The sequence below is a fragment of the Parus major genome, chromosome 13 (assembly GCF_001522545.3).
Source record: "Parus major isolate Abel chromosome 13, Parus_major1.1, whole genome shotgun sequence".
Lineage (NCBI taxonomy): Eukaryota > Metazoa > Chordata > Aves > Passeriformes > Paridae > Parus > Parus major.
In genome coordinates, this window is record NC_031782.1 from 10689692 (window position 1) to 10701141 (window position 11450).

Genomic DNA, 11450 nt, shown 5'->3' on the forward strand with positions numbered 1-11450 from the left:
TGCTCTAGATCTGCAGGATTTTAGGTGTGTGGGCTAAGGCAGCCCAGGCACTCAGGGATTCCCAGCTGGAGGGGATTCCCAACATGTGGATCTTCCCTGACAGGGTGTGTGACAGCTCTGGGGGGACAGAACAGTCCCCACACTCCCAGCTTCCACCCCTGCAGGGCCAGGATGAGCTCAGCAGAGGCTGCTGCCTGCCTCAGGCTGTGCGGGGTAAGGCTGGTTGATGATTAACAGGACAAAGGGACCTCTCCCTCCCCAGGCTGCCCCTCCACTTCACTGTGCTGGATTTGGAACCCGTGATCTGGCACTCAATTTTACCCCTTCTCTCAGTAAGCCTCACATCTCCCCCTGTCCTGCAGGTCAGGCTGCAGCAAAGCCTGTGCCAAAGGCAGTAGGAAATGTCCTCTTTGTTCCAGCCCTCTGGGCTGGGTCTTCCTCTCCTGCAGCCCAAGTCTCTCTGGCTCTGGCCCAGAAAACTCTCCAAAGACCAGCAGAGCACAGGGGTTTTCCAGGCAGTGTCAGTGTCTGTGGCTCTCACACACTGCCTCAGCCCCCCTTCTATCCAGCCACACATGATGCAATAACATTAGACCTTTACAGCATGAAGTATAGCAAATGAATCAAACATTCTGGGGAAAACCTTGCGTTCCCCTGGCCTTCTGAATTGCGCCTGTCCTTTCTTTTTAGGCAAGCCTAAAGTATTTAAGTAGGGCTTCACTGCTGATGTAATACCAGAAGCCAGTGATATTGCTAATAGGAACATTCACAGCAGGGACTGCTGTACAGGATTTTTAGAGTAGTCTGTAACCTTGCTCTGAGTCAGGTCTGACTTGCAGATGATGACAAATACAAAGCAACTACTGCACAATGCACAGGACCAGGGCTCCCCTTCCCTGACATCTAGGATTCCACCCATCAGCTGCACTTGGAAGTGGGGTAGAACATGGGAGCAAACTAAATTATTTGTGCTTTCATGAGTCATGAAAAAACCCCTCCAACCGTCTCCTTCAACAGCACATCTGTTTGGGTATTTTCAAGGATGCTGGAATGCATCCTCAGAGCTCTTCCATGAGAAAAAGTAAACATGTCATATATAAAACATTTTATTAAAACAAATATACAACACTTTATATACAAAAATAAAATGTACAGAAAATAGTCTGTTACAGCTTAGTGATTTGATTCCCATCTATTACACACACACATTAGAACCTCTTCCATCCAGCACTCGCCTGCACATGCTGATCCAGAGGATCTGTGGGATGTTACAGCTTGTTTGCAGTACTGGAGGAATCCCCACAGAGTGCCAGAAGGAATCTGCAAAAGGCATGGTAAAAATAAAGAGCTCTGCCCCTGTCAGTGCAAAATTGTCTCATGCAGCAGCTCTTGAACTGATATGAGGAAAAGGATAGGACATGCCTATGGCAGAGAACATCCTGAGTGCACTTGGGGAACAGACTAGATGGAAGCAAATCCTAAACTGCATTTCCACATTTTAATGGTCTGTTTACAGAGTTTGAAAGGTCTGAAAGATGAACTATATGAAGGAGTAAATCGAAGAAGAGATGGGCCATTAGCACAATTTTTTTGTGAAAGTGTAATGACAGTTTTTAAGCTCAATGTCACCAGTGTTGCACAGGCAAGCAGCAATCAAAACTAACAGGTCAGAGACTTATCTGCAGTGTCTCCTCTAAGCACTCCGTGGGTAAAGTGCTCGTCACACCACGCACAGGGAGGATGGTAACCTGCTCCCCAGGCTTGTGGTACCCCACCAGGTCAGACTCCATGGCACACTGACAGCCTCCAGCAAAAGCTTCACCTCCAGAGCAATGAGGAGGGAACTGCAGCTGAGCACCTTCAATGCTGGAGTCCTGACAGCAAGATGGGGTTCCTTTTTAACATTGATTATGGTGTTCTTCATGCTAACATTTCCAGGCCTACAACTGAAACGGAATAGAAAAGCTACTTTCTTCCTTCAGTCAGTAACAAAAAATTTCTTCCATTCTCTTCAAGCTTGTTGAAGTTTCTATCCAAGAGCAGTTTGTGGTTGGAGGAAGCCAAGGGTTTACAATCCACAGACTTGCATGGTTGGCCTCACTGTATCCAGCCAGGAGAAGTCTAGGCTGCTCTTCTGGTCAAAGAACCTAAAATCCACCTCCCCTAGATAAAAGGAACCAAGAATGGGCACTGAATTAATGAAGCAAGAGCATAATAGATATGCAAAATAGCATAATAGATATATTAAAAATAAATATCAAAAATGGAAAGATTTCTCATACGAGAGAAAATACTTTACACTATTAATTTCCTAAAATACATCAATCACTTTCTATTAAACTGTTTCATTTAAGCTATTGCTAGAGGAAATTTTTCAGTGATATTCCAAGGAAGTCCTGAAAGCTGACCTAACTTACACATATATAACCCTGAGACTTTTAGGATTTCCTTACTGGAGGTATTTTTGACTTTTCCTTTTTAATCAACAAATTCCTTACAGCCTTCCAACAGGCCGTTTAGAACTCTCAGAACACAAGGATTGTGAATTCCTCCATTTCCTTTGCTGCCTGCCAATTAGTGTCTTATCTGCATCATGCTGTGGCCTTGACTGTCAGGCATAGCCCAGGAGGCTGTACCTGATGTGGTGTCAATATCCCCGTCCTGCTCCTTGTACCCGTAGGCGCTGCACTGCGTCTGGGTGCCCGACTCGTTGGTGAGAAAGCCTTTCCCCCCAATGCTGGTGTTGTGCCAGTCTTGGGCTGGTCCAAGCAGCTGGAAGAGAAGAAGGAGATGGTAAAAACTGCTCCTTCCTGCTATGGGTGCAGTGTTTGATTACTTGTCTTATAAACAACAAGATCAAGCTCTATTTTCTCTTTGCTAAGTTATATAAAACTTTTTTTTGTCAGAGTTACAAAAAAATAAAATCATGCAAAACAGCAAGGGCTGGAGCACCTTTTCACCCTTTCCTATCTTATCAGTGGGATAAGCATGGCATGTCTGGAAATGCAGATTAGGAGCTAAACATGTCAGAGGTGAAGGGAAGGGCAAAATAAGAAGGTCTAGAGGATCTTTGCAGACCCTAATGCAACAACCTGAGATCAAGGGAATGGCTGCAAGCTGTGCCAGGGGAAGTTTTTTGGATGTTAGGGAAGAAATTTTCATGGAAAGGATTGTCTAGCATTGGAACAGGCAGTACAGGGAAGTAATGGAGTCATCATCCCTGGAAGTGTTCAAACAACATGAGGATATGGCATTTGAGGATATGGTTTAATGAACATGGTGGTGGTGGTGCTGAGCTGATGGCTGGACTTGATTACTTAGAGATCTTTTCCAACCTTAATGATTCAGTAACTCAGCAACTTCTTCTGACTTTCTCATGAAGGGTAAATATTTCCATGGGCGTGTCCTTTCCAGTTCATGTTTGCAAAGCAGCTTCATTTTTATATTTGATTTTTTAGGCTTCCTCATTAAGGAAGTGTATGTTCAGCTCAGATGAGACTGCATCAGATACCTGCTTCCCTTCCTCTCTTGGTAAAAATATCAACTTTGAACAATTTTATTCTGACCAGAAAGGCTGGTTTTACCTTAAAAATATCTGGATTTATTTCCTCTTCATCTTCATCTGTGACTGTTTCGTAAGTACATAAATAAAAGGGAAGAAAACATAGATGTCAACTTTTAGCCCTCAATACTTCTGCTTCTTCACCACAGAACCTGCTTCATATTCTCTTGTCACACAACATGGCTATTTTTATTCATATCCACCCCAGACTCCTCACAGCCCTTCACCTCTGATGCTCTTTAACTAACTGCATGTTGAGGTGCAGGGCTCCAGCCAGCTCTGACGCCTCCCCAGGAACAGAGCAGAACCCACTTCTGTGGAAGATGATAGGAGGAAGATGATTTGCACCCCAAGTGAAGAACCACTCTGATATATCCATGTTAATTATGTATTTCCCAAGTGGGAAGCATGGCTATCTCCACCATCTCTGCTGGAGCAGGTGGCATTTCAGAGCCTTTCCCCCATGGGTAGGTGGCATGTGCCAGCTCTTCCCTTCTGCACCCTTGTTGGTTTGGTAAATCCAAACTCTCAAATCTATCAGATGGGGGTTATTTTTTCTACAAAACAGCTAATTTTTCCTGATGGCCCAGGCACTCCTTCGTTCTGCTGCCTTGCCTCCAGCCTGCCTCCAGCAGAGCAGCGAAAGACTGGGGTAGGAAACAGAAATACCCACCTTCAGAGGATGAAGCCAGGGGAGACACCTGGAGCTGGTAGAGGTCATTGGTGCTGTCAGCCATGGTGACTTCCATTGCTGGCCTCCAGTCGGTCAGGGAGCCGCTCACCTCGCAGGAGGACAGGTCTGTGGGATGCACCAGGAGTTGGAACTCGCAGCAGAGAGACAACCACCTGCTTCCTCCCTGCCAGGCTGACACTGCAGGTGCCCCAGCCCTATCTTTGACCGTGGGTTTAGCAAAAATGGCACCTTCTGCTCTGCACAGACCTAATCCCAGCATCTCACCTAAGGTGATGGCTGTGCTCTCCACCTCCACTTCCTGCCCTGCATAATTCTGAATGGTGTAGCCACTGTGGTCATCTGGCAAAGGAGTGTTGGTTAAGGTTTCTGCTGACTCTTTCAGCCTTGTCTCTTCATAACACTATGAAAACAAGGGTAAAGCATGAAAGACTTGTCTAAGAACACGCAAATTCCCATATGAAAAAAAGTTACGAAAGAAAACCACCAAAACCTCTAGCTTTTTCAGCTGCTTCTACAGACACATACCTTTCTCTTGCTCTTGTTTCTTACTTCTCTTGAAGACTTCGACTTCCTTTCTGTGAAATAAAACAAGACAAATGTGAGAAAGGGCTGCACATTTTAGGCAAGTGTGAGCTCTTGCAGTCTTGAAACCTGATCAGCAAGCTCAACTACCACCAGCACCAGCCAGTCCCCATGATCCCCTGATGCTGCCATTAGCCATGTGTAAGAAATCTGAGACAAAATTAACTGTTTGTACAAGCTGTTCCCAGCAATAACCAGTGAGCAAGCCCAGCAGCACCAGTGCTATCAACAGGTCTCTTACCCCCTGCTCACATAGAGCAGGACATTTGAAGCTCTGTTTAATCAGTGTAATTCCAGCTGCATTGCCAAGGGTTTACCTTTCTTCTGATGCTTTGTCAAGGGTGGCAGCATCCTGTAAACCCTGACAGCACTGGAGCCCCTGTTGATGCTTTTATCCTTCATTTCTTCGATGTCAGGAAGGGAATTCATGGCACAGCGGAAATTTGCCTTCCAGGTTTTTGGATCAGGATTTTTCTCACCTTCTTTATACCTTCCTATGAATAAGAGATGGGTAGTGTATTTTTAGACTTTCCAGTGCTGGTTTTTCCCACCAAAAGATACCAATATTCTATTTTCTGACATATACATTAGCAGTTAATCTAACTACCAGTTTAAGTCAAGGTAATAAAATGCCTTGTTTAAGACAGTCATATAACATGGGAATGTAAAGCCAGCACACACCTGTATGAATGGCCCAACTCCTGAAAAGGCAGGCATCCTTCTCCATGTCCCAGCCATGCTTAGCTGCATGTTTCCATGGGATTTGAAATATCCTCTTATCCTGAAATTTAACCAATAGAGATTTGAATTAAAAAAGAAACATCATATGCCAGTTTGGAATGATGGATTTAATCACAGTTCTCGTTGCAGCTCAGAAATGTTATAACTCCCCCACCCCCACTGTACATTTTAGAGCAGGGGGAGGGTTATAACTATTGGCATATAACTCAAATGGCTATTTAATCTATATTTTCATTAAATAGACATTGTTTCATCTATTTTGTTCATAGCATTTAAGGCTTTTTATGGTTTCTGAAACTGGGAAAAAAACCCAAAGTTGATACAGTACAGTAGAAGTGAGCAGTATTATCAACTTTATCCTTTATCCAACTTTATTTTAATAATTTCAATACATCACATCTAACCTATTAGATAAATTGTTATAAATTACAGCATTTTTTTCTAGATACCCTTTGTCAGAGAATCCCTTTTTAAAGTTGCCTATAAGATCCTGCAGCAATCCTACCAAAAAATATAGCTTAAATATCCTCTTGGGGTGGATATGGAAACTTCAGAGACTTGGTTCAATAAGCTCAGTGATTTTGACCTGTGCTATACCCTGGTAACAGGGACATGCCTCACAGACTGAAAAATACAACATTTCTTTCACGCTGAATCTTTAAAATGGAAGCAACTGGAGTATAACAGCAGCTGCTTATCTGGAACAGGAAGTGACTTGGCTTAATGAGCAGCAGTAGTTAAAAGAAATTTTGAAGGTTTCTTCGTTTTCCAACATACTCAGAATGTTTTCATTGCAATTTATCATTCCTCTCCTGGGAATTTTCTGAGGAGAAAAATGGAACTACTCCACTGTGTACCAAGCAAAACTACCGTTTTTGCAAACAAAAACTGTTGCCTTTTAAACATAATGTTGGCAACTTTTCTCCATGTCTTTTCCTTTATGATCTTGACTTGTGTTTAGTGTCATCTAAGAACAAGGAATATTAATGATACACAAGTGGTACTAATAATGATGATAATAGTACAAAGCAGACTCACCTTGTTAATCCATATCAGTCCTGGTATTTGGTTGGAATCAATCTGCAATTCCAGCCAGGGCCTCATGCGCATTCTTGACACTGGCATGTTGGCTGTGAGAAAAGGAACAAACAGGTCAGACAAACTCTCATCATTGTTTTAACCACTCTGCAGTGTCGCCTCTCCCACACTTTCTGTGCTCAGCATCACCACCAATGCTACGGAGAACCACTTTTCCATAGTCCTAACTCTTGGTCAGTGCCCCTCACCTGCTCCTGGAGGGAAATGCTTCCTGCTCCGTCTGGCGCAGCTCCAGAACAGGGCTCAGGTCTGGAGTTCGGCCAAGAGGCCGATGGCAGCAGTGGATGTTGAGTCCGTGCTGCGTGGGACCGGTGAGGCCGGGAGGAGCCCGGTTCCGAGCCCGGTTCCGAGCCCGGTTCTGGGAGGGAGTCTCCCGCCAGCACCGCGACTGGCTGCGAGTGTCCCCCCGCTCTACCGCCGCGGAGACATCAGCCGAAAAATCCTCTTCTTAAAAGTTTAATATTAATTAAGTTGCGCAAGGTAGGGGGCAGCGGCCCTGCTGCAGGTGGGTATCCCAAATCCACTGCGCCCCGTCCCGAGGAGCGGCGCTGCCGCTGCAAGGACCGGCCCTCCTGGCGCTTCCTTCGCACAAATAATTTCCTGTTTGCGGTGTTTTCCCAAGACACGCACAGCCCAAGATTGCCCAGAGAACACGTTTCTAACTTTCACCAACAAGCCGCTCGGCGGGGGCGGGACGAGGTCACGGAGAGAGCCCGCCCCGGGCCGGAGACTGCCAAGGGCTGCAGCGGGGCTCGGGCCGCCCGCTCCGCCCGGGCTCCATCGGCGAGGTGGAACCGTGCCCGGCCCCACGGGGGAGCGGGGACAGCTCGCCCCAGCCTGTCTTTTCCGAGGCCGCTGCCCGCAGGAGGGATGCGAGCTGCCCACCCCGATGGCTGCGGGGGCTTTGAGCCCGCTCCGCCTCCAGAACTGCTCCGCACGACAGAGGCTGGAGCTGCCGCCCCCCGAACCGAGCTGAGTCCCGCCGTGCCCCCGGAACCGCTCCCGTGGACCCTGCGGGCCGCCTTCTCCTGGAACCTCCGTGCTGCGCAAAGCGGCAGGCTAACGGGGGGATAGGATAGGAAAGATACATGATAGGAGATTAGGGTAGGGTAGGATAGGGTAGGATAGGGTAGGATAGGATAGGATAGGGTAGGATAGGATAGGGTAGAGATAGGATAGGATAGGGTAGGATAGGATAGGATAGGATACCATAGGACACGACACGACAGGACCCGATAACAGGTTGCACCCACCTGTCTGTGCCGTGCAGTGCCGAGCTGTGGCTGTCCCGGCTCTGTGCCCCGCCGGCCGCACCCGCGGGTATAACGCGGCGGCTCCGGGATTCCCCGCGCCCGGGCCCGGCCGCCGCCCGGCCAATCCGCGCCGTGCCGAGGGGTGGCCGCTCCCGCCATTGGCGGCCGCCGCAGCATCACTTCGGGGAAATCACGCTGTTGTAGCACCAGCGGCTCGGGGGGCGCGGCTCCCCCGCCGCCAACCCCGCCCCGCCCGGCCGCCTGCCCGCGCCCCCGCCGCCGGATCCGGCCCCCAACTACCGCGGGATCCGGAGCCTGTCCCACTGAGGGATCCTGTCTCTATCACATGGAGGGATCTTGTCCCTGTCCCACAGAGACATCCAGTTCCTGCCCCATGGAGGGACCCAGTCCCCGTCTCCCCGAGGGATCCAGCCCCCGTCCCGCAGAAATGTCCTTTTCCCTTCCCACACAGGGATCCAGCCTCTGGACCACAGAGTGATCTAGCCCCCTGTTCAGGAAGAGACGGTGGCAAAGCAATTCCTGTGCATATCATGGTGAACCCAAACCAGGGACCAGCGTGTGCCAGGTGCCCACCTGGCCTCAGCAGACCAGTGGCAGGACAAGGGGGGATGGCTTCATGCTTGAGATTAGATACTAAAAATAAATTCTTCCCTATGAGGGTGGTGACACCCTGCAACAGGTTGCCCAGAGAGGACACTCTATCCCTGGAAGTGTTCAAGGATAGATTGGATGGGGCTTGAAGCAACGTGGTCTGGTGGAAGGTGTCCTTATTGCAAAGTGTTGGCACCCTTAAGGTCCCATCCAATGAAAAACAGCCTGGGATTCTGTGATTCTATGATAAATGGTGACCAGAGGTATTGTCCCCTCTTATCCCTCTTGGATGAAGCCTGAGGAAGGGAAATGGCAGCATGACAGAAGGCTACTGAAACCATCAGGATTTCTCTTCAGTGCACTGTAGCTGTGTGATAGGGAGATTAGATTTTCTCCTGATTTCTTCAAGGTGCATTCCACTCAGCAGAGTATTAGAGCATTTTTAATTGCTTCCATAATTTCAAGGAAGGTTTGTAGTCACATGGAACAGGAATTTATATCGGGAGAGAGGTACAAAGATGCATGGGCAGCTGAGACAGGAGTGTGACGCCACCACACTGAGTCCCTGCTCTTGCAAGTTTTCTTCTTTCAATATAAAGATGAAAGAAAACCCCCAACCTGGTTTTTACCACACTGAAACACTGTTGGAGTCCTCTGATTTCTCTTAACTAATGTTTTTTTGTCTGCTTGACACACTTAACTTGTGGTAGGATCCTCCAGTCAGGTCTTTGTGCTGAGGGACACATCATTTACCACCATAAAATTTCACCAAAGGTAAAGATACAACATATTAGATAAATTAAACAAATAATCAAAGAAGGAGAGATATTAGATATTACTAAACAAATAGAAGCTAACATAAATGTAAGCCTGAAAAAGAGAAGACAGAAGATATTTGATGTTTCAGTGCAAATGTCATCTACAAAAATAGTCACACCACCTCTAATACAACCTAAATATTGACCAAAAGAAAGATTATGCTGATTGCTTTTGAGATACAGCCTCCCATGGTTTGCTTTCATCCCTCACACAGCTTTAGAAAAAATGAATTCTGAGCTTTCTGGTTTCATGGGCCAAGGTCTGCATACACCAAATATATCAAACCTCTTAAATGACTTAATTTTAACAGTAACTTTTTTTGATCCATTACATCAGTACTCTTGAGACCCTTACTGTATTTTGGTCTGTATCTTGTCAGGAATTGACATCAAACACCAAATAAATAGACTTAGAATAGAAATGCATGAAAGAAAGTTAACAGCCCACCCCTCAATCTCCTCTTCTTCCCTCAGGTTTAAACCCAGACAGATCCTACATGATGAAACTCAATTGACCTTTCTACCTGTGTCCTGTCCCACATCTGCATGGCACATTTCCATGGAGCAGACCTGCCCAGCCTGGGATGCCTTATGTTTGTTTGCTTTTTTGCTATCTTTCTGCTGAAACAAGGAAATAACAAGCTGTGTCTCCACAATGTTACTGAGTGTCAGATTCCCTTATAGCACACTCACAAAGCCTTCTCCTTATTGAACAGACTTCTTCCTCTCATTTATCCACGACAGTAACTACCCTGTCAGCAGCTTAATGAATGTAGCAAGAATATACACTTAAATTAGTCATGTATAGAAGTATAATGAAGGAATAATCTCAGGGAGTCAGTAAATGGTTGGCCATAAACCCCTTTTGCTCCACCCAGTTAATCAACCAAGAATTTCCATAATGTCAACATCTTTATTCTCTGCAGAATCATAGCCCTGCTCCAGCTTTGTTACACAGGCATCTCACCTTGGACACCTTTTTTCACATTCCCTCCATGAATTGCCAGTTCCCAGTAAGCTGAGACACAGAGAAGCAGATAACTGACATATGACATTTGCTTGATCCAGGGATATCCAAGGTCTAGGACTGTTGAATGCAGAGGTAATATTTAATAGTACCTTTATTTAAAACCAAATTCAATCCCAAACTGGTCCTCCAGAAAGTTGTGTTTGTTATCATATAACATGTACCTCTCCCTTGCAGCCAGTGCCATGAAATAAGGAGCTCCTAGGAAGACTGTAATTTAAATGATGCAAAAAATGTGACCTGGATGACATCAGCCATGGAGCTCCTGGAATTGCCTCTAAGGAGGGAGGGTTATGGATCAGATATAGAGGCTCAGACATGGGTCTTTTTTCTCTAGCATCATTGCTCTTCTTGTTTAAGGAGCTCAGGATGGCTCTGATCCTGTGCTCGATGAAAGAAATCATGGTTAATATAGAACCCCATGTGCCATGGGGTGAACCTGAGGTTCCAAACTTCTAGAAACACTTTGAGAAGCTGGAAGGTAAAGGGCAGAAAGCCAGCACACTTCAGTGCAGACATGCTTGCCTATGTGGGTACAACTTAGAGCTGCATTCACCTCCAGGTGAGCCTTGGGTTCTCAGTCTCTAAAATGTCTTGGGGAAAAGAGCTTGAGCATTACACCAAACACTCATGACAGTCTTTGCTTTGAAGGTTTTCCTTTCCCCTGTGAACTCAGCCAGGGGAGAAGGTCCACAGTGGGGAATCTGTGCTGACAGTGGGGAGAGGGGGAGATGAGTTTGGGGGCTGCCACAGAAAGCTGCCTCTGGTGACTTGGTAGTGAGCCCAGGGAGGCAGCAGGGCCCCAGGTCTGCAAGCTCAGGCAGTATTTGTTGGGGGGGAGTGAACAACCACAGGATGGAGCAGGGGTTTTGTGGAGGGGAAGAGTTGGAGCACGGTGAGAGGGAGCCTCTTATCTCTTTCCTTGTGGCCCTGGCTGCTTCCTTCCATCTCTGCATCAGGACCTTCCCATTCCCACCAGGCCTCAACAGCCCTTCCAGACTCCACTCTGTTAAGGCTTGTTTGTTCCTTTTTTCTATCTGCTTTGAGAGAAACTTGCTCTAAT

General features: G+C 46.8%; 1 protein-coding gene across 2 annotated transcripts; it reads right to left on the minus strand.

Annotated features, from left to right (window-relative positions):
- Positions 1 to 1090: 1090 nt before the first annotated feature.
- IRF1 (interferon regulatory factor 1) lies at positions 1091 to 8053 on the minus strand. Of its 2 annotated transcripts, none has more exons than XM_015642303.3 (10): positions 7931 to 8053; positions 6618 to 6709; positions 5520 to 5619; positions 5156 to 5332; positions 4782 to 4831; positions 4521 to 4656; positions 4236 to 4361; positions 3585 to 3628; positions 2637 to 2772; positions 1091 to 2163 (listed from the first exon to the last, which is right to left on the minus strand). In XM_015642303.3, exons 2-10 carry the CDS (start codon positions 6702 to 6704, stop codon positions 2069 to 2071), a joined length of 951 nt encoding a protein of 316 aa, XP_015497789.1. In that variant the 5' UTR covers positions 6705 to 6709; positions 7931 to 8053; the 3' UTR covers positions 1091 to 2068. The 2 variants fall into 2 exon arrangements, with proteins under 2 accessions (XP_015497789.1, XP_018863740.1); XM_019008195.2 differs by lacking the exon at positions 7931 to 8053 and adding an exon at positions 6866 to 7426.
- Between the last annotated feature and the right edge of the window lie 3397 nt (positions 8054 to 11450).